Source organism: Pan paniscus, chromosome 6 (genome assembly GCF_029289425.2).
Source record: "Pan paniscus chromosome 6, NHGRI_mPanPan1-v2.0_pri, whole genome shotgun sequence".
Taxonomy (NCBI): Eukaryota; Metazoa; Chordata; class Mammalia; order Primates; family Hominidae; genus Pan; species Pan paniscus.
In genome coordinates, this window is record NC_073255.2 from 189,057,633 (window position 1) to 189,083,244 (window position 25,612).

Below are 25,612 nucleotides of genomic sequence, written 5' to 3' on the forward strand. Positions count from 1 at the left end.
CCAATGTCAAATTATATGCTTTTCTTGCCACGTATTCTAAGTCTGTGAGAGGGTGTGTGTGTGTGTGTGTGTGTGTGTGTGTGTGTGTGTGTATTGTTCCCTTCTTTGTATCCAGGAGTTCTCATCATTTAGCTCCCACTTATAAGTGAAAACATGCAGTATCTGGTTTTCTGTTCCTATGTTAGTTTGCTAAGGATAATAGCGTCCAGCTCCATCCATGTCCCTGGCAAAGGTATGATCTTGTTCCTTATATTTTATTTTTTATTTTTAGAGATGGAGTCGCCCAGGCGTGAGTGCAAGGGCGCGATCTCGGCTCACTGCCACCTCCGCCTCCCTGGTTCCAGCAATTCTCCTGCCTCAGCCTCCTGAGTAGCTGGCACTACAGGCACGCACCACCATGCCCAGCTAATTTTTTGTATTTTAATAGAGATGGGGTTTCACCGTGTTGCCCAGGCTGGTCTTGACCTCCTGAGCGCGGGCAATTCACCCACCTCGGCCTCGCAAAGTGCTAGGATCACAGGCATGAGCCACCACGCCCAGTCAGTCTTGTTCCTTTTTATGGCTGCATAGTATTCCCTGGTGTGTATGTACCACATTTTTTTAATCCAGTCTGTCACTGATGGGCAGTGCTGCAACGAACATACGCGTGCATGTGTCTTTATAACAATGATTTCTATTCCTTTGGGTATATACCCAGTAATGAGATTGCTGGGTCGAATGGTATCTCTGTCTTTATCCCCACACTGTCTTCCACAATGGCTGAACTAATTTAATTTACATTTCCACCAACAGTGTATAAGCATATCTTTTTCTCCACAACCTCACCAGCATCTGTTATTTTCTGACATTTTTATAATAGCCATTTGGACTGGTGTGAGATGGTATCTCGTTGTTGTTTCGGTTTGCATTTCTCTAATGATCAGTGATGCTGGGCTTTTTTTCGTAGGATTGCTGGCCACAGATGTCTTCTTTTGAAAAGTGTCTGTTCATGTCCTTTGCCCACTTTTTAATGGGGTGGTTTTTTCTTCTAAATTTGTGTAAATTACGTATAGATGCTGGATTTCAGACCTTTCTCAGATGCATAGTTTGCAACAATTTTCTCCCATTCTGTAAGCTGTCTGTTTACTCTCTTGATAGTTTCTTTTGCTGTGCAGCTCTTTAGTTTAATTAGATCCCATTTGTGAATTTTTGCTTCTGTTGCAATTGTTTTTGGCGTCTTCGTCATGAAATCTTTGCCTGTGCCTATGTCCTGAATGGTACTGCCTGGGTTGTCTTCCAGGATTTTTATTGTTTTGGGTTTTACATTAAGTCTTTAATCCATCTTGAGTTAATTTTTGTATATGGCATAAGGAAGGCGTCCATTTTCAGTCTTTTCCATATGGCTGGCCAGTTATCCCAGCACGATTTATTGAATAGAGAATCCATTGCCCATTGCTTGTTTTTGTCAGGTTCATCGAAGATCAAAAAATTATAGGTGTGTGGTCTCATTTCTAAATTCTCTATTCTGTTCCATCAGTCTACGTGTGTTTTTGTGCTAGTACTATGCTGTTTTGGTTACTGTAGCCTTGTAGTATAGTTTGAAGCTGGGTAGCGTGATGCCTCCAGCTTTGTTCTTTTTGCTTAGGATTGCCTTACTATCAATATTTCTTTAGATTTACTCAAGTACTTACCATTTACTCATTATTACTTCTTACCTCTCAGATTTACTTTCTGAGATAATCTTTTAAAAGTTCCTTTGGTGAAGAAATTTTGGTGGTAAATTCTGTTTTTATCTGAAAATGTCTATTTCACTCTCATTCTTAGATAATCCATATATAACATAGTCTACATAAAAAATTAATGATATTGATAATACAGCATCTTATAGTTAAAAGCAGAAAACTATATATTTGAAGCAAGTGATAAGGTACATACCCTATTTTGTATAGTATATATGAAATGAATGTCAGAACTATTTTTCACATGTATTTTTTCACTAGATTCTCAAAATGACCCTGAGAAGAAAAGTATTTTATGATCCCCATTTTTTTTTTGCAGGTAAATAAAATAAATAAATGGGATATTCTAAGATTTGTAAACATGCACTTCTATTATTCCTCTGGTTCTATCCCGCATCTCCAGTGTCTGCTACGTATGTAACTTACAATGTGGTGTCTTTCTCTTTATAAGGTGGATTCTTTTTACAAGTGCTAAAATTTCTTTTTTTTCTATTTTTTTGAGACAGGGTCTCATTCTGTCGTCCAGTCTGGAGTGCAGTGGCATGATCTTGGCTCACTCCACCCTCTGCTTCCCAGGCTCAAGCAATTCTCCTGCCTCATCCTCCCGCGTAGCTGGGATTACAGGCACATGCCTCTACCACCTGGCTAACTTTTTTTGTATTTTTAGTAGAGACAGGGTTTCACCAAGTTGGCAAGGCTGGTTTCAAACTCCTGACCTCAAATGATCTACCTGCCTCAGTTTCCCAAAGTGCTGGGATTACAGGTGTGAGCCACCATGCCAGCCTTAACATTTCTAGTGTATAACTTTTAAATATTTTTTTATTAACCGGTATTTTTTTTTTTTTTGAGATGGAGTCTCACTCTGTTGCCCAGGCTGGAGTGCAGTGGCACAATCTCAGCTCACTGCAACCTCCGCCTCCAGGGCTCAAGCAATTCTCTTGCCTCAGCCTCCCTGGTAGCTGGGATTACAGATGTGCACCACCACGCCCAGCTAATTTTTGTATTTTTAGTAGAGACGGAGTTTCACCATGTTGGCCAGGCTGGTCTCGAACTCCTGACCTCAAGTGATCCGTCCACCTAGGCCTCTCAAAGTGCTGGAATTACAGGTGTGAGCCACCGCGCCCGGCCTAGCCAGTATTCTTAATTCCTTCCAACATGTCAAATAACAAATCTTTTTAAGATAATGAAGTCTTTAGTCTGATACATTAATATATAATTGATAATTTAATATAAAAGTTCATTATTTTTAATCATGTTCCTGAAGAATAAGTTATAAATCTGTGAATAACAGTCCATTAAATTAACACTTCATTTATAGAAAGAGGAAATGGAAAATCCTATCATATTCAAGGCTAGACTTCTGCCGAGAGTTGCTGAGTTTTTCATACACACTTGGCACACACAATTTACAGAGTTTGAAAGGGAAGGTAACTGAATATTCACATCTTTTATCTAGAGCTGAAGATTCTGAATTGTATTGACCATACACACTGATGGGGGGAAATTAGCATATTTCCCCAACTTACAAATGTTTATAAATTACTTATGTATAACATGTATTGCATATAATAAAAGTACATAAAATTTAGAAAGATGAACTATTAAAATATATATATATTCGTGGCCAGGCGTGGCGGCTAAAGTCTTAATCCCAGCACTTTGGGAGGCTGAGGTGAGTGGATCACCCGAGGTCAGGAGTTCAAGACCAGCCTGTCCAACACAGCGAAACCCCGTCTCTACTAAAAATACAAAAATTAGCCAGGCATGGTGGCAGGCGCCTGTAATCCCAGCTACTTGGGAGGCTGAGTCAGGAGAATCGCTTGAGCTCGGGAGGCGGAGGTTGCAGTGAGCCGAGATCACACCACTGCACTCCAGCCTGGGTGGCAGAGTGAGACTGTCTCAAAAGGAAACAAACAAACAAAGGAACAAACAAACAAAATATATATATACACACACACATTTTTTTCATGGTAAAATTATTTAGTGGGAGCATACAGGTGTGTGGGTGTGAACAACTGCCGTCGTGTTTAATTTCTTCATGTGGCTGAAGGGCAAACACCATTGAAGGGCTGTTAGTTAGTCTGATGACTTTTTACTGTCTGGTAACACGTTCCTAAGACAGGCCTGTTCACAAGGGAAACATCCCAGGAGGCCCCTGAGAAAGTAGGGAAGTGAGGAATGGAAGGGAGGGAGGCAGTAAGTGATGTGTCTATGAAGAGGTTATTGCTGTAAGCAACTGGGGATGCCTCCTGCTGGGGCCACTCTGAGAAACAGCTCAGTGTCCTCTCACTGAGAGCTGAGGAAATCCAGGTGTTTATGCACGAAATGCCCCTCATTGGTTAAGGACGGCCCAGCTTGCCCCACATGCAGCCCGGCAGGCTGTGGCGTCAAGAAGACACCCTCAGAAGCCCTGGATGTTTGGAAACTGGTGGGCCAGAGTAGCAGGCCCAGGACTGGTGGGTGGGCACAGACGGCACCTGCTACATCTGCTAGGCTGCATTATGAACACGATTTCCAGCTCAGTTTCTTTGCAGTGTTCCTCTTAAACCCTTGAAAAGAACGTTCATTAGATAAGTGCATTTACGGTGAGATAGTTTTAACTGATAGGTAACGTAACTGATAGGTAACATACAAATGAACAAACCTGTGAGAACACTACTCTAAATCTCTTCCATTTTTCCCACGGAGTAACTCAGATACATATGTGACATATGACATTCTGACATACAGATTGAAGGAGACTGCTGAAGTCAATCTAAATATCAAACCAATATAAATTGATCTTTTCTTGAATTAAAATCAATAGAATTTCTAAAATTTTCTTCCTCCACCACATCACCTTGTATATATACCCCTTGAGGTGCATGCTCCCGTTTGGGCCATCCCTGCACCAAAATTCCTGTCCAGGCTGAGAGTGGTGGCTCACACCTGTAATCCCAACACTTTGGGAGGCCAAGGCAGGCAGATCACTTGAGGTGAGGAGTTCAAGACCAGCCTGACCAACATGGCAAAACCCCATCTCTACTAAAAATACAAAAAATAGCTGGGCGTGGTGGAGCATGCCTGTAATCCCAGCTACTTGGGAGGCTGAGCCAGGAGAATCACTTGAACCCGGGAGGTGGAGGTTGTAGTGAGCCAAGATTGTGCCATCACACTCCAGCCTGGGCAGCAGGGGGAGAGAGTCCATCTCAAAAACAACAAAAAAAGTGCCTCAGCTGGAAATGATTCAATCCATTTTGAGGTATGCCTGACTACTCTAAATAGGTAAGAAAATACTAGTAATTGGCTGGGCATGGTAGCTCACACCTGTAATTCTAGCACATTGGGAGGCCAAGGTAGATGGATTGAGCCCAGGAGTTTGAGACCAGCCTGGCCAACGTGGTGAAACCCATCTCTACAAAAAAATACAAAAATTAGCTGGGTGCGGTGGCCCATGCTTATAGTCCCAGCTACTCAAGAGGCCAAGGTAGGAGGGTCACCGGAGCCCAGGGGGTCGAGGCTGCAGTGAGCTGTGATTGCACCATTGCACCACTGCACTCTAGCCTGGGAAACAGAGTGAGATCCTGTCTCAAAAAAAAAAAAAAAAAAAAAAAAAAAACATCTGAGAGAGAGAAAAGGAAAGAAAAGACGCCAGGCTTTTACACCTCATGCCTGTAATCCCAGCACTTTGGGAGGCCGAGGCAGATCACGAGGTCAGGAGATCGAGACCATCCTGGCTAACACGGTGAAACCCTGTCTCTACTAAAAATACAAACAATTAGCCGGGTGTGGTGGTGGGCACCTGTGGTCCCAGCTACTCGGGAGGCTGAGGCAGGAGAAAGGCGTGAACCCAGGAGGCGGAGCTTGCAGTGAGCCGAGATTGCGCCATTGCACTCCAGCCTGGGCGACAGAGTGAGACTCCGTCTCAAAAACAAAACAAGACAAAAATTATCTGGATATGGTGACGCATGCCTCTAGTCCCAGCTACTTGGGAGGCTGAGGCACGAGAATCGCTTGAACCTGGGAGGCAGAGGTTACAGTGGGCCAAGATCACGCCACTGCACTCCAGCCTGGGTGACTGAACAAGACTCCATCTCAAAAAAAAAAAAAAAAGAAAAAAAGAAATGCACTTAAACTTTCTTAAACAAAAAAAGACTTAACTGAATTCCAAAAACGTGACACAAAGTTATACATGTCCATTTTATTTAGGCAGATATATGTATATATTATTTATTTCCTTTTAAAGCAAGCTTAATACAAAGTTTAATTGCTAAAATCACTTTGATTCAACAGCCTAGAAACAGAATAGTCTTTACTTTTACTGTGCTAGTTTAACAAATCCATTCTGTAAAGAAATACTGTTAATTCCCCTAGAGTTTAAAACTTTAGGGCTGGGCACGGGCCTGTAATCCCAGCACTTTGGGAGGCCGAGGTGGGTGGATCACTTGAGGTCCGGAGTTCGAGACCAGCCTGGCCAACATGGTGAAACCCCATCTCTATTAAAAATACAAAAATTAGCCAGGCGTGGTGGTGGGTGCCTGTAATCCCAGCTACCTGGGAGGCTGAGGTGGAAGAATCACTTGAACCCAGGAGGCGGAGGCTGCAGCGGGCCGAGATTGTGCCACTGCACTCCAGCCTGGGAGACAGAGTAAGACTGTTTCAAAAAGAAAAAAAAAAAGAAAGAAAACTTTTGGCCACGAGCAGTGGCTCACGCCTGTAATCCCTGCACTCTAGGAGGCACACATAGGAGGATCCCTTGAGGCCAGGAGTTCAAGGCTGCAGTGAGCCATGATTGTGCCACTGCACTCCAGCCTGGGAGACAGAGCAAGACTCTGTCTTAAGAAAAATTTTAAGGCTTGCGTAGTACCCTGCAAAAGACTATTTTATGATGTATATCAACAAAATTCAACCCCACTTTCTCCAATAATAAAAAAATGTTTTTTTAAACTGTTACTTTTTAAACAACGTGAAACTAATGAAAATTGGTTGCTGCTTTGAGAATCATCTTGTTTGGAGAAAAACATCCTGTGCTTCACCAGTTGCTGCCATGCCTTACAGAGATAAGGTCTGTAGTCTATGTCCACATCACACAGTCGTGGAGAGGCATGAGAAGGTTCTTCTGATGAGTTCGAGGCTTTCTGCATTATAGTTTGTGTCGTTGCAAAAAGAACCAGGCGATAGTCGTTTACAAGCTTCTCTAAGCACTGAGAACATTTCCTCAGAGTAGACTCCTGTAAGTTCACACTTTCTCCTCCATTGACGCGGTCTATCCAGTAAAAAGCTGACAGGCTATCCAAAATCAAAAGGCAGAGAGATGGGTGACTACAAAACATACTTTCTAGTGAGTAAAGTGTAAGAAGTAAGTGGGTGCTACTACTGCAGTACACCAAAAAAAATCTTCCCAGGCAGTATTTGATTATTTCTTCAGAGCTTTGGGATAGTCTGTGCTCAAGAATTGTAACTAGCCGGAGCATATCAAAGTGGTAATCTGTATCAATAAATAAGACTTCTACTTCCAGGCCACCTTCTGATTTGGGAAGTATACATCGTGCTGTTAGGTGATAAAGCATTTCTGTTTTTCCTGTTCCTTCTGGGCCATGAAATTCAAGAATATCACCTGTGTAAAATTTAAAAATCTCAGTCAAAATGCAGTAGCTCAAGGGTAGGTTACAAAATGCAAAGTCTGCAAAAAAGTTTAAAAAGACATTTACTGGAATGTGAAAGAAAATCTAAATTCACTTTTGCCAAAATGGAGCTGTACAAGCAAATACAATAAATAAGGAAATTAGAGCCTGGTGGGAAGGTTGGAAGAGGCTAGGGGACTCTCCTCCGGCCAGGCTCACATGCACTCCCACTTCAATTTGTAAGATTCAAAAATAAAGAGCCACAGATCTAGGGCCTTTCCAAAATCTGATGACTACAGTACACACCCTTTCTGGTAGTTGATTACACTATATCCATTCTTCCCTTCTTCCTAAAGGATAAAACCCAATTTGATGGGGAGGGAAATGTGTCCACTTTAAAACTATTTTTCATAGTCTCCTTTGAAAAGCAAGGTTACCAGGTAACACAGCTGTCGCCAGTGAGATGCAGGCTGCTCTCTGTTGATGATTCTTTCCTATCCAGGGACCCCTTCTGCCCTGCCGCGCCCTCCTGTGGGGGTGGAGCAGCCATCTGGAAGCAGTGAGGATGAAAGCCACCCTTAGGATGGTGGCGTGGAAGACAGAAGGTACCCAGGACTCTGGGCACACGGAGCCCCCACCAGCCACGCACAGCCTGCCTCTGTGCCACTCAGGATGTGAGGAAAACAAGCCTCCACCTGGGCAAGCCACTAAGTTGGACTTCTATGACACGCAGGTGAAGGCACTCCCTAATTAGGTTTCTCAGTGTTATTGATGTTATGGGGGGAACAATTCTGGATTTTATGGTTTCACACATTATTGAGGCAAGAGCCCATGGCTCTCAGGCCCTAAATGCCAACAGCATCCTTCAACTGAAAACAACCTTACACGTTCCCAAACTGCCTTCAGTTATTCTTTGCTATTTGAATTATCTCTGGAAACCATGTCCAGCTGCATTAGAAATTATTTTCCTAGCATTAAAAATCAAAGTCAACTACTCTGAACGTTAAAGACTCCAACTCTCCTTCTATCTAGGCTCGAATAACTAAGGACAGCACAAGTTAAATCAAACAACACTGGGGAAGTTGCCTTGCTTCCAGAGCTTTTCAAAATGCACTCACAGTGGCATTCAACTCTTGCTTGTCATTATTAATTTACGGCTGAACTACCTGATTGGAAACACTATGTTAAAATGCCAATTATTAGCCCCAACCAAATGATGGTCTAAATACGGATTCAAGGGCTGGGCGCAGTGGCTCACGCCTGTAATCCCAGCACTTTGGGAGGCAGAAGCGGGAGGATCACCTGAGGTCAGGAATTCAAGACCAGCCTGGCCAACATACTGAAACCCTACTAAAAATACAAAAAATTAGCTGGGCGTGGTGGCGGGCACCTGTAATCCCAGCTACTTGAGAGGCTGAGGCAGGAGAATCACTTGAACCCGGGAGACAAGAGGTTGCAGTGAGCTGAGATCACGCCATTGGACTCCAGCCTGGGCGACAAGAGCGAAACTCCGTCTCAAAAAACAAAAACAAAAACACAAAAAAATGCAATTACTTTATTTCTTCTTATTATTTAATTTTAATTTTTTTTGAGATGGAGTCTTGTTCTGTTGCCTAGGCTGGAGTGCAGTGGTTCAATCTTGGCTTACTGCAACTTTCGCCTCCTGGGTTCAAGCAATTCTCCTGCCTCAGCCTCCCAAGTAGCTGGGATTACAGGCATGCGCTACCGCGCCCAGCTGATTTTTGTATTTTTGGTAGAGATGGGGTTTTGCCATGTTGGCCAGGCTGGTCTCGAACTCCTGACCTCAGGTGATCTACCCACCTCGGCCTCCCAAAGTGCTGGGATTATAGGTGTGAACCACCGCACCTGGCCTTTCTTATTATTATCAACAAACCGTTGTATATTGGAGTATTCACAAACAATGTATAAGAAATCTAGGCTGGGTACAGTAGCTCATGCCTGTAACTCCCAGCACTTTGAGAGGTCAAGGCAGGAGGATCACTTGAGCCCAAGAGTTCAATATCAGCCTGGTCAATATAGTGAGACCCCAACTATACAATTAAAAAAAAAAAAAAAGCCACCCATGGTGGTGTGCATCAGTAGTCCCAGCTAATTGGGAAGCTGAGGTTGGAGAATCAGTTGAACCCAGGAGGTAGAGGCTGCAGTGAGCCAAGACTGCACCAAATTTCCACCATAATCTTACATACAACTTGCAATTCTAAATTTACCTTAAGAAGAACTTTAAAAAATGATTCCACCTCAGCCTCTCAAGTAGTTGGGACTACAGGCATGTGTCATCATGCCTGGCTAATTTTTGTATTTCTTGTAAAGACTGGGTTCCACCATGTTGCCCAGGCTGGTCTTGAACTCCTGGGCTCAAGTGGTCTGCCTGCCTCAGCCTCCCAAAGTGCTGGGATTACAGGCATGAGCCACCATGCCTGGCTTCAGCTTTCTTATAGCATAGTATGTTATCAGTTCTCATAGACTTCTCTTTTGTATTTAAGAATTCTACACATGGCTGGGCATAGTGGCTCACATCTGTAATCCAGCACTTTGGAAGCTGAAGTGGGAGGATCACTTGAGCCCAGGAGTTCATGATGAGTCTGGGCAACATAGGGAGACCCTGCCTTTACAAAAAATTAAAAAAAAGAAATAGCTGGGCGTGGTGGCATGTGCCTACAGTCCCAGTCTCAGCTACTCAGGGTGAAGTGGGAGCCTGTGAGGTTGAGGCTACGGTGAGCCATGATCATGCCACTGCACTCTAGCCCAGACAACAGAGGGAGACCCTGTCTCTAAAAAGAAAAGAAAAGAAAAAAAAAAGATTCTAGGCTCAAGGAGTAAAACTATTTTCATATTAACAATTGTCCATCTAATTAAAAGTTAACATAGCAACTAACCTGTGTTCCACCCAGATGTTCAGTGTGCCCTCTCTTACTATGTTACTGAGGAGCTATGCTGAACCCGCCACTCCTGCCAAGCGTCTTTTACTGCCCTATGTGATAGAGAACGAGGGACCATGCAGAAGCGCAGACGGGGAAACCAAGAAGCAGACCACAGCGAATCCTCCCTCTCCTGCTCCCATAGAGGCAGCCAGAGAGGCCGACCCACAGCTACTCACCTTTCTAGAGTACTGCATGCCTTAAAGAGGCTGCTTCAGACATATCCTATTTGCTCCTAATAACACTGAGGTAGGGAAAGCAAACTCTATCATCTCCCATCATCACACAGATCACACTATATAATCACTATTTACTTGATTACATTTCCTGCTAGCTTCTCTAAGGTTGGGACTTGAGTATTCTGTCCCCAGCACAAAACCCAGGATCTTCTGAATGTGCTTCATCAGTTACCTTCTTTTCAAGATCCTCTTGAGAGACATCTAAAGAATAAAAATATAAGTCTTGGTTTGTGAGGGTTAAGGGCCTAAAAGCCAATTGTGAAACTGGCATTTTAAATGGAAGCAGGTCTGGTAGGGAATGACAGGTGGAGTGTGTGGCTTTGGTGGCAGAGTTCAGCAGGTAAGAAAGTCCTAGACCAGGGTTGACACAGGGACCAACATAGGAGGCAAAGCAAGAAGAGCAAACTGCCAGGTGTGGGGCCTGCTGCCCAGAGACCACAGGGTGCTCACACTTAGCGTGGTGAGGGCCTCAGTTCTGCAGGTGATATGGTTAGGCTGTGTCCCCACCCAAATCTCATTTGAAATCCCACGTATTGTGGGAGGGACGCAGTGGGGGTAATTGAATCATGGGGGCGGGTCTTTCCTGTGCTGTTCTCGTGATAGTGAGTAAGTCTCATGGGATCTGATGCTTATTATAAGGGAGAATTTTCCTGTACAAGCTCTCTTTGCTTGCTGCCATCCATGTAGGATGGGACTTGTTCCTCCTTGCCTTCTGCGATGATTGTGAGGCTTCCCCAGCCACATGGAACTGTAAGTCCAATTAAACCTCTTTCTTTTGTAAATTGCCCAGTCTTGGGTATGTCTTTATCAGCAGCGTGAAAATGGACTAATACAGCAGGTAAACCTAATGTGGTGACTTAAAAGTTCTCAAAGATAGGCTTGGAAGTACCTGCACAAATCAAATACAGACATAAAGTAGACTTTTTTTGAGACAGGGTCTTATTCTGTCACCCAGGCAAGAGTGTAGTGGCGTGACCTCAGCTCACTGCAACCTCCACCTCCCAGGCTCAAGCCATCCTCCCACCTCCGCCTCCTGAGTAGCTGGGACCACAGGTGTGTGCCACCACACCTGGGTAATTTTTGTATTTTTTTGTAGAGATGGAGTCTTGCTGAGTTGCCCAGGGTGGTCTCAAACCCCTGGGTTCAAGTGATCCACCCACGTCAGCCTCCCAAAGTGCTAGACTTATAGGCATGCACCACCACACCCAGCCCAAAGTAGAAATTTTTAGTTCACATAATTCACATTGAGTATTCCAGCAAAAATTTAGCTTTCAAAATGGTATGGGTTTTTAAAAATGTTATCTCTAGGTGTCACAAAATGAAAATGTCCTACAGCCACTAAAATTTAAGATTCAAGATGGTAAGCCGGGCGCGGTGGCTCACGCCTATAATCCCAGTACTTTGGGAGGCTGAGGCAGGTGGATCACCTGAGGTCAGGAGTTCAAGACCAGCCTGGCCAACATGAAGAAACCCTGCTTCTACTAAAAATATAAAAATTAGCTGGGCATGGTGGCACGTGCCTGTAATCCCAGCTACTTGGGAGGCTGAGGCAGGAGAACTGCTTGAACCTGGGAGGCAGAAGGTTGCAGTGAGCCCAAATTGTGCCATTGCACTTCAGCCTGGGCAACAAGAGTGAAACTCCATCTCAAAAAAAAAAAAAAAAAAAAGATTCAAGATGGTAGGTAATAAGGGGCTGGTTATAGCAGTCTGGGAGTAATCCACACAGAAATAATAGAGAAAAAACAAAAATCTCTTTGATGGGTGGGTATTATGGACCTAAAATTAAGGCCAAAACTAAATTTTTGAGATATATCCACAGTTAGAAGAGGCATTAGAAGACAGCTAAAACAGAAATTTAATAGGAAAACCAGGAAGAAAAACATTATAGGGCAAAAGAGAATGTTTCAAGAAAATGAAACTACTAAATAATAAATGCAGCAGAAAAGTCATGACAATGAAAAACAGCAGGGAAAAGATCACTGAGTTTGTCCAAAATAGTGACCTTGGAGCATTAATTGTGTAGTCCGCAAAAGCACATTTAACATCTCATTTTGTGAACCAAACTTTTAAAACTGAGATACTCAGAAGACAGGAGACAACGGCACTAGCCTAGGCATTCACTGCTTCTAGAGTAACAGCAAGGACAGAGTGGATTCCCGACGAGTGAAACTGAGGCAAAGAAGTTGAAGGTTAAATCCCTGCCTAAGAGATACTCTTTTTCTTTTACACATTAATAGCAAAGCAGGTATAAAAAAGGCTTTTATAACAACCGGGAAGACACTGCAAACTTGCAAGAGACACATGAATTATCATTAAGGTCCTTGAACTAAATTCCTCACAAATATGTTTAATGATGAACTGAAATCAGTTTTACTGATTTTATAAACATTTACTGTTTGATCCTCAAGATCAAAACCTGTAATCAAATATTATGTCCTACAGAAGGGACATCATCCTTTTCAATGTACTTGAAGTCACCGTCTCATATGTTTCTGTGGCTGCTACAGCATCCTTGTCCAGCCAAATTATGGAACGTGACAACTCGCAGTAAAAAAATCCCTAAGGTTTGGCACTTGAAGATATTAAACTAAATCAGAAAATCTGGATGATTTGGCCTTGACAGTTCCTCTTACGAATAGAACGCTGTAAGGAGTTTGGGTAACAGATTGTCAGAAAGAGTTCTGAATCTAAAGATCCTTCAAAATAAGGAAAAGAAAGGAAAAGCCAAAAAAGCTATCATCTTGGTACCAGCCTACCAACTATATAACAAATATGTTGAATTTGCAGATTATAATCATTATAGAAGTAAAGAAGTAATGAATTGGTACATGGTACTGAATAACTCCTATCCAAAAAAGCATTAAAAATATGTTTACAGGTTGGGCGTGGTGGTTCACGCCCATAATCCCAGCACTTTGGGAGGCTGAGGTGGGCAGATGGCTTGAGCCCAGGAGTTCAAGACCATCCTGGGCAACATGGCAAAACTCCATCTCTACAAAATACACAAAAATTAGTCTGGTGTGGTGGCACACATCTGTGGTCCCAGCTATTCAGGAGGCAGAGGTGCGAGGATCACCTGAGCCCGGGGGTTGGTCGAGGCTGCAGCGAGCCGTCACGGCGCCACTGCACTCCAGCCCGGGCAACAAGAGTGAGACCCTGTCTCAAAAAGAAAAGTTTGGCACTGGGCACAATGGCTCATGCCTGTAATCTCAGTACTTTGAGAGGCTGACACAGGTGGATCACTTGAGGTCAGGAGTTCAAGACCAGCCTGGCCAACATGTTGGAACCCTGTCTCTACTAAAAATACAAAAAATTTGCTGGGCATGGTAGCATCTGCCTGTAATTCCAGCTATTTGGGAGGCTGAGGTTGCAGTGAGCCAAGATCGAGCTGCACTCCAGCCTGGGTGACAGAGTGAGACTCTGTCTCAAAACAAAACAAAACAAAAATAAAAATAAATGTTTGGATGAGAACACATGGACACAGGGAGGGGAACAACAGACACTGGGGCCTGCTGAAGGCATGAGGGGAGGGAGCGCATCAGGACAAATAGCTAGGACAAGTAACCTAGGTGATGGGTTGATAGGTGCAGCCAACCACCATGGCACACGTTTATCTATATAACAAACCTTCACGTTCTACACATGTATCCTAGAATTTAAAATTAAATTAAAATAAATTTTAAAAAATGTTCGGATGGGTGCAGTGGCTCACACCTGTAATCCCAGCATTTTGGGAGGCCAAGGTGGGTGGATTCCCTGAGGTTGGGTGTTCGAGACCAGCCTGGCCAACATGGTGAAACCCCATCTCTACTAAAAATACAGATGAGACAGAGCAAGACTCTATCTCAAAAAAAAAGTTTACAATGGCATTGAGACTCTATAACCCCTAAATCTTACTACTTCAACTTAAGCTTTTCTGTAACAAGCTCTGATAAACTTCTATTGTTGATAAATAATCTTTATAATCCCAGTCTTCTATCTGCTATTGTTCCAATGGAATACTCATCTAACTAGTTTTACAGCTATAGGATCTTCGGTAGTTTTCAGTAAACTTCTTTGTTAGTTACTGAACATGATGGTGTTTTTCAATGTTTCTATATATAATATTCTAATGTAGAAGTTGTTCCACAAACCCATTTTAACATATTGTCAGTTTCATAAGGCTCACCTTAATAATATCCTTCCCTACAGAGAGAGTACAAAGACCATTCTGTTTTTTGTCTTACATATTTGATCAAAATTTGTGTTTTATTATGGAGAATTTTGGTTAGCAAATCTGCTGTACAAAAAATACTAAAGGGAGTCCTGCAGGCTGAATGAAAGGACAGTTCCTGAAATCCAAATGAGAAAATAAAGAGCACAGGGAAATGTAACTATCTAGGCAAATATAAAAGACAGTACAGGCCAGGTATGGTGGCTCACCTCTGTAATCCCAACACTTTGGGAGGCCAAGGTGGGCGAATCACCTGAGGTCAGGAGTTCAAGAGCAGCCTGGCCAACGTGGTGAAACCCCGTCTCTACTAAAAACAAAAAATTAGCCAGGTGTGGTAGCACACACCTGTAGTCCCAGGTACTGGGGAGGCTGAGGCAGGAGAATCGCTTGAACCCAGGAGGTGGAGGTTGCAGTGAGCCGAGATCACACCACTTCACTCCATCCTGGGCGACAAAGTGAGACTCCATCTAAAAAAAAAAAAAAGATAGTATAAACGTGTTTTTGTATTTGTAACTGTTTTTTCATCTATCTGATTTAAGAAGGAAGCTGTTTTTGCGACAGTCTTGCTCTGTTGCCCAGGCTGGAGTGCAGTAGTGCAATCTCGGCTCACTGCAACCTCTGCCTCCCAGGTTCAAGCAATTCTCCTGTCTCAGCCTCCCGAGTAGCTGGGATTACAGGCACCCGCCATCATGCCCAGCTAATTTTTGTAGAGACGAGGTTTCACCATGTTGGCCAGGCTGGCCTTGAACTTCTGACCTCAGGTGATCCACAGACCTCAGCCTCCCAAAGTGCTGGATTACAGGTGTGAGCCACCGCACCTGGCCAGAAAGTATTCTTAAGTGATCATTTTAATTACTTTAATTCAGTAATATTAAATGTGCTGATGACCATACAATGTATAAAGATGTAGGGAATACCTATACAGTAAACAAAGCTTTTTACAAAATATGGAAATTAAGTTTGTATTAATCCAACTAGACTGTTAGAAATTATGATCTTACTTGTAATCCCAGGGCAATCACTAGAAAAATAATTCAGAAAAATATAGTGAAAACAATGACAAGGGAATTAAAATGGTACATTAGAAAATATTTAACACAAAAGAAAACAGTAAAGGAGAAAGAAACAGAAAAGACATAAGACATATATAAAAAACAGACAGCAAAATGCAATCATAAACTTTTTGTCTTTGTTTTTTTTTTGTTTTTTTTTTCTTTTTCTTTTTGAGAAGGAGTCTTGCTCTGTCACCCAGGCTGGAGTGAAGTGGCGCAATCTCGGCTCATTGCAACTTCCACCTCCCAGGTTCAAGTGATTCTCCTGTCTTGACCTCTCAAGTAGCTGGGATTACAGGCATGAGCCACCACACCTGGGTAATTTTTCTTTTTCTTTTTCTTTTTTTGAGGTGGAGTCTCACTCTGTCGCCCAGGCTGGAGTGCAGTGGCACAATCTTGGCTCACTGCAAGCTCACTGAATCCCTCCCGGGTTCATGCCATTCTCCTGCCTCAGCCTCCCGAGTAGCTGGGACTGCAGGCGCCTGCCACCACGCCTGGCTAATTTTTTCTATTTTTAGTAGAGACGGGGTTTCACCATGTCGGCCAGGCTGGTCTCCAACTCCAGACCTCAGGTGATCCACCTACCTTGGCCTCCCAAAGTGCTGGGATTACAGGTGTGAGCCACCGTGCCTGGTCCCTACTTTAACCATTTTTCAGTGTACAGCTCAGCAGTGTGAAGTACATTGACATTGCTGCAAAGCAATGAAGCAGAACTCCACAACTTTTCCATCTTGCAAAACTCCCATTTTGCACCCATTAAACAATGACTCCCTTCCCCCGCCTCTCCCCAGCTCCTGGTAACTACCATTTTACTTTCTTTTCTGTGAATTTAACTACCTTAGAAACTGCATATAAGTGGAATCAAGCAATTTGTCTTTTTGTGTCTGGCCTATTTCATTTACCACAATGTCCTCAAGGTTCATCCATGTTGTAGCACGTGACAGAATTCTCTTCCTTTGTGAGGCTGAATAATATCAACTGCATGTATATATCACATTTTGTATACACCACTCAACCACTGATGGATACTTTTCCCCCCAGAGATTCGTTATAAGCACATTGATGGACATTTAGGTTGGTTTTACCTCTTAGCTATTGTGAATAGTGCTGCTATAAACAAGAGTGTGCAAATATTTCTCCAAGATCCTACTTTCAGTTCTTTTGGATGAATACCCAGAAGTGAGATTATGTGATCATATGGTAGCTCTATTTTTCATTGTTTGAGGAACCTCCATACTGTTTTCCATAATGGTCGCACCGTTTTACAATCTTACCAACAGTGCAAAAGGGTTACAGTTTCTCCACATCCTTGCTAACACTCGCTATTTCCTGTTTTTTTTTTGATAGTAGCCTTCCTAATGGATGTGAGGTGACAAAGAAGAACATTTTATAATGATAAATGGGTCAGCCAGCAATAAGACAAAATAAAAAGTTATATGTGCTTAACAATACATGAAGCCCCAAAATACAAAAGCAAAAAATGATAAAACTCAGGAGAGAAACAGACAATTCAACAATAACAGTTGGATACTTCATTTTTAGTAGAGATGGGGGTTTCACCATATTGGCCAGGCTGGTCTCAAACTCCTGACCTCGTGATTTGCCTGCCTAAGACTCCTAAAGTGCTGGGATTACAGGTGTGAGCCACTGCGCTCGGCTATAACCTGATTTTTTAAATGAGCAAAGGATCTGACGTTTCTTCAAAGATATACAATTTGCCAATAAGCCTGTGCAGAGATACCCAACATCATTGGCCGTGAGGACAATGTAAATCAAAAACCACAAAGAGATAACACTTCATACTGACTAGGATGGCTATTATCAAAAAGACAGACAATAACAATTATTCCCAGAATATGGGAATTGCTGGCAATGCAATGATGGTGCAAGTAAAATGTGAAGCTCCTTTGGAAAACAGTCTGGCAGTTTCTCAAAAGGTTAAATGTAGAATTGCCATATGACCTAGCAATGCCTATCCTAGGTATTACCCGATAGAACTGAAGACATCTATCCACAGAAAAACATGTACACAGATAACCACAGCAGCATTATGCACAACAGCCAGCAAATGGAAACAACCCAAATGTCCATCAGCTAACAAATGGATAAGCAACATGTACACCCATGCAATGAAATATTTAACAAAGAATGAACTACTGATACGTGTTATGATATGGTGACACTGAATTATACAATTCAGTGCAAACTATTCAAAGTAAAAGAGGCCAGTCACAGATCACATATTACATGATTCCAATTATATGAAATGTCCAGAAAAGGCAAATCTACAGTTAGAAAGTAGATTAGTAGTTGCCTAGAGCTGGGGAACATGGGAGATGATGATTACTAGAAATGAGCTTCTTTACGGGGAGATAAAATGCTCTAAAGTCAGCTGTGGTAACGGTTGCACAACTGTGTAATAACCTAAAAATCACTTAACTGCACACTTCGGTGGGTGAATTTTATCTCTATGAAGCCGCCACATTAAAAGAAAAAAAATCAACCTAAGCGCACGCCCTTAGTAAGTTTTCCCTGTTGTAGAAATACTAACAAGTGGGTACCCAAGGACTTCCCTACAACTCCGCAAGCTTCTAAAGAAAAGGAATTTCAAAATAAACTATAATAACAGGACTTGCATAAATATTGTGTGTTGAGAATAAGACAGAGGTCAAGGCATATTCTGAAGATTTACTGCAGAGAAGCAAACTTGTCTGACACCGATGAGGAAAGCTTCAAAGCTTTCTGTCACAACCTGTGTCTCATTTTCCAGTTGTACAGTTTAACCTGTATAAACTCTTGTGAGGAGTATGTGTATACATGAGCTTATGTGAAAAATCCTTTTATAAAGATTTGCATTTATTTATATAAAGGTTGTATTTTTACCATGCACAGGTGAATCTTCATCAGCAAACAGATTTGGTTCTATTTCTTTCAAGGAACTTCTACCTTCAAGTCGGGCAAGGAGCTTATAAAAGAAGAGAGAAGGAAAACTCATTATTTAAAAATATAAAATCCTAGACATCTATATTTATACCATTTTCCGAAAGTCTGTAAGATTTCATAACTTTAGGCTGGGTGCTGTGGCTCACACCTGTAATCCCAATACTTTGGGAGGCCAAGGTGGGCAGATCGCTTGAGTCCAGTTTCAGACCAGCCTGGGCGACATGGTGAAACCCGACTCTACAAAAAATACAAAAATTATCTGGGCATGGTGGCACACACTGTAATCCCAGCTACTGAGGAGGCTGAGGTGGGAAGATCACTTGAGTCAAAGAGGCAGAGGTTGCAGCCTGGGTGACAGAGTGAGGCCCTATCTCAAAAAAATTTTTTTTTCATAATTTTGTGGATTTGGAAGAAAATATGAAATAGGAAATATAGTTTAGGAGAAATGTTGTGTTTACTTATTTTTCAGATATTTTACTTTTTGTTTATCTACCAAATACTGACAGTATAAAATGAGTCTGTACCCTCAAAGGAATGGATAGTCTAGTTTAGGATATAGGACAAACTGCTATGGCAAAATTTTTACCTTCCTCGTAATTAACTTTCACACAGTTAATTCTTACCACACTTGTTACACAGTTATCTGCCTTCATTTGTCTGCCCCATTCATTGTGAGCTCTTTATTTCACTGGGGAAGGGGACAAAGGAGAAAGGTGGAGGAGAACTTCCTTGAGGAGCCACCACCTGGGCTCTCTCCTAAGTAAGACAGAACGGGGCACAGGCAGGTGAATGGGGCACAGGCAGGTGAATGGGGCACAGGCAGGTGAATGGGGCACAGGCAGGTGAACGGGGCACAGGCAGGCCTAGTAGACCTGCTAACAGAAACAGGAGCAGCCACAGTGCAGAGGTTATAAATAGCATTGTGCATAGGGACACTGTGAGCAGCTTTGAACTCCTAGATACTGTAACAGCACCAAACAGGCAGGACCCAGGGAAGCCCTAAAAGAGAGCAGAAGTCAGAGCATGGAAGGGCTCAGACGCCATGTTTGGGAGCTTATCTTTGGCTTGTAGACAACAGCCAACAGGTGTGACACTAAGCAGTGAGAAGTATTTAGCACATAGTTAAGAGTAGACATTTGGGACCCCAGAGCCAGACCTGCTAGGTCACTGAGGTCCTTAGGCTTCTCATCTGTCAAGTGAGGATAACAAACAGCACCCTCCCCATAAGGCTGATGAGGATTAAATATGTGAAAAGAGTACCTGGCATATTATCCACTTCTTTTTCTTTTTTGAGGCAGAGTCTTGCCCTGTCGCCCAGGCTGGAGTTCAGTGGTGCGATCTCTGCTCATTGTAACCTCTGCCTTCTGGGCTCAAGTGATTCTCCTGCCTCAGCCTCCTGAGAAGCTGGGATTACAGGCACCCACCACCACGCCCGGCTAATTTTTGTTTTTTTTAGTAGAGACAAGGTTTCACCATGTTGGGGCAGGCTGGTTTCAAACTCCTGACCTCAAATGATCCGCCCCCATCGGCCTCCCAATCTGCTGGGATTACAGGCGTGAGCCACCGCGCCCAGCCTATCTGCATTTCAAACAGATCATCTTGGTGGTTACTAGGGGACAGATGTGAGGAGAGTAAAACCATACGTGGAGAGAGGGCTGGGGTTTGTCACCCTAGTCTGGAGGAGGAGTGTCTGCACCATGACAGAAGTCATTAGGATCACATGGGGCAATCTCGGTGAAGGATTTAACTGTCACAAGGGAGACAAAACTGATTCTCAAGTTTCTTGGGAATCAGCACAGATTTGACAACCCTTCTATATGACAAAAGAAAAAAAAATCTGTCACAAATGGGAAGAAAACGTCACCTTTTATTTGCATTTTTTTAAACCAAATCAAGTTGTGGAAAGACTTCCTCAAGTGATGAAAAAGTTCTATGCATTAATTTAACAGGCGTTCGTTGAATTTCTGTTGCGTATGAAGCACTGTGCTAGGTAAAATGTTGACTACAAAGATGAAGATGACAACCTACCCTCAAAGAATGTGCAGTCTCAGTCCTCTAGATGAGATTATGTCATAATACAAGGTAAAGTTACAGGGTGCTTAATTAGAGCAGAGGTTCTGAGGGCATACCCATGGCCAAAACTATTTTCGTAAACAGAAAAAGTAAAAATGAAGATGTTATTTGCCTAGTTTGATACTAAGGTCCTAAAAGCAATAGTGGGTACCTGCTGACAGCTAGCGTAATCAAGGTAGTGGTGTGGAAATGTATTAGCACACATCGCCAAGCACTACCTGCACTCAGGCAGAACAAAACCAGCTTTACGTAAGAATGTCTTTGATGAAGTAAAAAAAAAAAAAAAAAAAAAGACTGCTTTTACTAAATCATGACCCTTGAGTACACTTTAAAAAATATTCTTTGTGATGACATGAGAAACATACTGTGTAGTGAATAATTTAACCTTGCCCAAAGGGAGGTCTGGCTTTTGTCCTTGGCTCCTGAGAGGTAATTCTAAACCCTTGGAATGTCTTGCCTGATAAAAGCGTCTTTGGGCCGGGCACAGTGGCTCGCGCCTGTAATCCTAGTCCTTCAGGAGGACAAGGCAGGAGGCTCGCTTGAGCCCAGGAGTTTAAGACCAGCCTGGGAAACATGGCGAAACCCTGTCTCTACAAAAAATACAAAAATTGGCTGGGCATGGTGGCATACACCTGTAGTCCCAGCTACTCAGAAGGCTGACAGAAAAGAATCGCTTGAGTCCAGGAGGTCGAAGCTGCAGTGAGTCAAGATTATGCCACTGCACTCCAGCCTGGGCCACAGAGCAAGACCCTGTCCCCCCGCCCCCCCACCCCCAAAATAGTCTCTGTTTACAAGAGAACTTTGAGCCACACAGCAATGTGATTTATGGTGGGGGCTATGGGTCATGCAGTGTCAGGCCAACCTGGAAGTGCTGGAAGCTAAGGTCAGCTATGCAGGCGGTTGACTATGTCCACATGGCAGAGCCCCAATAAAACCTTTGGACACCAGAGTCTAGCTGAGATTCCCTGCTTGCCAATATTCTATTGTCACACATTGTTGCTGGGAGAATTTAGCACTGTTGATGACTCCACTGGGAGAGGACAGCTGGAAGCTCTGTACTTGGAACTTCCTGAACTTTGTCCTATTGTGTCTCTTCCCTTGGCTGATTTTAATCTATATCCTTTTGCTGTTGCAAACCATAACCATGAGCATAACAGCTTTCATTGAGTTCTGAGTTCTTCTAGAGACTTATTAAGCCTGAAGGTGGCTGTGATGGTTAATTGTATGTGTCAAGTAGATTGAGATGCCCAAATAGCTGGTAAAGCATTATTTCTGGGTGTGTCATGAGGGTGTTTCTGGAGGACACGAGCATCATCAGTAGACTGATTAAAGAGGATCCATCCTCACTAATGCAGACGGGCATCCTCCAATCCCTCTTTTCTTGAACTGGGACACCCATCTTCTCCTGCCCTCAGATATTGGAGCCCGTGATTCTGGGACTTACCCCAGTGCCGCCTGTCCCCCAACCCTACACCATTCTCGAGCCTTTAAAGCCCTGGACTGGGAGTTCCACCATGGGCTCTCCTGGCTCTCAGCCCTTCAGACTCAGACTGAATTACACCACAGGCTTTCTGGTTCTCCAGCTTGCAGATGGTGTGTCTGGGACTTCCTGGCCTCCATCATCACGCTATTAGAGTAGGTAGACAGGTGTGAGTGGGGCAAGACAGGCCCCAAGGAATGTCCAGGTGGCCTCTTCAGGAATGATAACTGGTTGCAGCTGGCACCAGGGAGGGGAAAATTTCCTAACAGGAAACATCTTGGGCTTATGGGCAACAACTTCCTGATAAGATCCTAGGAATTGAGCAAACATGTCCAGGAATGTGCAGTAGGGAGCAAAATGGTGGAGTGTGACCAGTATATGACCTTTCTCTGGGAGCACTAGACCAGTACGGGAAAATTGCCCTACGCGAGCATGCACAGAACTCCAAACACCAAAGCAAGTCACTGCACATGAGGCAATTAGCCAGCAGCTCATCCAAGGAGAAGGATGAGAGGAGACCAGGAAGGATCAGGAAATAGGGGCATTCAATATTTCAAGTTGCCCATTTGGTCCCTTCCAAGTGAACGTTACTTCAAAAACCCTTCAGTCCTGCCTTGAATCTACTTCTGTCTTGGCTGAATTCTTTCTTCCAAGAAGACAAGAACTAAGGACTGTGGACCCCAACCAGACTTGCTGCCCTGGTAACAATGTGAGCCAATTTCCATAATAAATTTCCTCTTATATATCTACATGTATCCTATTGGTTGTTGGTTGTGTTTCTCCTCTGGAGAACTGTGCCTAACACATAACTCAGTGAACCATCCAAAAGATGCATGGTGTGAAATCATTCCTGGGTAAAAGATTTCACTCCAACTGTAAGACAAACCTTTTTTTTTTTTTTTTTTTTTTTTAGACAGGGTCTTACTCCCGTCACCCAGGTTGGAGTACAATGGCACGATGAGACTCAACCTCCCAGGCTCAAGTGATCCTCCCACCTCGGCCTCCCAAGTAGCTGGACTACAGGCTCGTGCCACTATGTCCAGCTAATTTTTTTGTTATTTTTAGGAGACAGGATCTCACTATGTTGCCCAGGCTGGTCTCGAACTCCTGGGCTCAAGTGATCCACCTGCCTTGGCCTCCCAAAGTGCTGGAATTACAGGTGTGAGCTACTGCACCTGGCCAAGGTCTTAAGATTTTATATCCCACATTGTAGTTAGCCTTTAGGAAAACTACTACTTGTCAAGCTTTGGTAACAGTAACCAAGAAGAATAGTTATAATTCTGTGAAAAGGTCTTAAAATACTCCTCCCTTTCCCAACGTGACTTTCTCTGAGAGGATGGCTGTTCTTCATATACTTTAACCCAACCAACATATGATAACAGACTGCATAAGAACCCAGTTCCATTAAGCCAGATATTAAAAAGATTTGCAAATATGTAAAACAACATCATTTTTCTCAGTTTTTTCTTAGAAAAATACAGCTATTTTTCATAAAAATATGTTTTATAAAAATATTCAATATGTGTGTCACTGTACATGAATGTAAATATTTTAAAATTTTAAATTTGTTTCATGGACACATATAAAGAAAAGCTCTTTAGATTCTTCAATAATTTTTTTTTTGAGACAGGGTCTTGCTCTGTCACCCAGGCTGGAGTGTACAGTGATGACATCATGGCTCTCTGCAGCCTTGACCTCTTGGGCCCATGCAATCCTCGCATATCAGCCTCCTGAGTAACTGGGACCACAGGTGTGTGCCACCACACCCAGCTAATTTTTTTACTTTTTGCAGAGACAGGGTCTCCCTATGTTGTCCAGGCTGGTCTCGAACTCCTGGATTCAAGCAGTTCTCCCACCTTAGCCTCCCAAAGTGCTGGGATTACAAGCATGAGCCACCATGCCCAGTGGAATCTCCCATTTTTAAATGTGTTACATGGTCCTAAGACTAAAACGTATAAGAACCACTGGGCTACAAGACTGAAAGAGTATAACTCAAAGAAAAATACAGATTCTTTTTTTTTTTTGAGACAGAGTCTCGCTTTGTCACCGAGGCTGGAGTGCAGTGGCACAAGTTCAGCTCACTGCAACCTCTGCCTCCTGGGTTGAAGCGACTCTTCTGCCTCAGCCTCCTGAGTAGCTGGAATTACAGGCGTGTGCCACCATGCCTGGCTAATTTTTGTATTTTTAGTAGAGATGGGGTTTCGCCATGTTGGTCAGGCTGGTCTCAAACTCCTGACCTCAGGTGATCCACCCGCCTCAGCCTCCCAAAGTGCTGGGATTACAGGCATGAGCCACTGCGCCCAGCAAGACAGAGAGACTTTCATGGACAAGAAAGAGCACGTGGAAACAACTATAAAATATCTTCAAAGGCATGTATACGAATGAATAACATCCTCATTAGATTAACTTGGGAAGACACTCCAATTGTTTACTCTTACTGTCATTTCTCAAAACACTGTAGAATCTTCACCCCTGAGAAATCCTGGCAAAATAGTACTCAAGAAAGTATTACAGGCCAGGTGCGGTGGCTCACGCCTGTAATCCCAGCACTTTGGGAGGCCAAGGTGGGCGGATCACCTGAGATTGGGAGTTCGAGACCAGCCTGACCAACATGGAGGAACCCTGTCTCTACTAAAAATACTAAATTAGCCAGGCGTGGTGGCACATGCCTGTAATCCCAGCTACTGGGGAGGCTGAGAAGGAAGAATCGCTTGAGTCCGAGGCAGAGGTTGCGGTGAGCCGAGATTGCGCCATTGCACTCCAGCCTGGGCAACAAGAGCAAAACTCCGTCTCAAAAAAAAAAAAAAAAAAAAGAAAAAAAGTATTATAATTTTATTGATGGGACTCTTTTGGGTGAAGATGGTATTATTCCTCTTAGTTACCCACAAGGATTAGGCAATCTGCATCAGACTTTCCACTGTTACTTAGAAAATCAAATTTATTTTCAAAGGAGAAAAACCGTCCACCACTGAGAATATCCAAAGCAATGTTTTACAACATCAAAGCAGAGTATACTGAATTATAAAGGGGGTGAAAGAACCTCCCAGAAATAGGAAATAGATTTAAATTTACAAGTAATGGATAATATTAACAATTCACAAGCCGAGCAAATTGTTAATATTACAATTAACAATTGTAATTGTGGCTCACACCCATAATCCCAGCACTTTGGGAGGCCGAGGCAGGTGGATCACCTGAGGTCAGGAGTTCAAGACCAGCCTGGCTGACATGGTGAAACCCCATCTCTATGAAAAATACAAAAAATTAGCTAGGCGTGGTGGTGGGCGCCTGTAATCCTAGCTACTCGGGAGGCTGAGGCAGGAGAATCACTTGAACCCAGAAGGTGGAGGTT

General features: G+C 43.2%; 1 protein-coding gene across 1 annotated transcript in view; it reads right to left on the reverse strand.

Annotated features, from left to right (window-relative positions):
- Positions 1–5,873: 5,873 nt before the first annotated feature.
- XRCC2 (X-ray repair cross complementing 2) overlaps positions 5,874–25,612 on the reverse strand; it is a 28,013-nt gene continuing 8,274 nt past the window's right edge. The window contains exons 2-3 of the mRNA XM_003815782.5: positions 18,648–18,729; positions 5,874–7,314 (exon numbers count right to left, since the gene is read on the reverse strand). Of these exons, the coding sequence (XP_003815830.1) occupies positions 6,593–7,314; positions 18,648–18,729 (804 nt within the window). The 3' untranslated portion in view covers positions 5,874–6,592. The remainder of the gene's footprint in view (positions 7,315–18,647; positions 18,730–25,612) is intronic.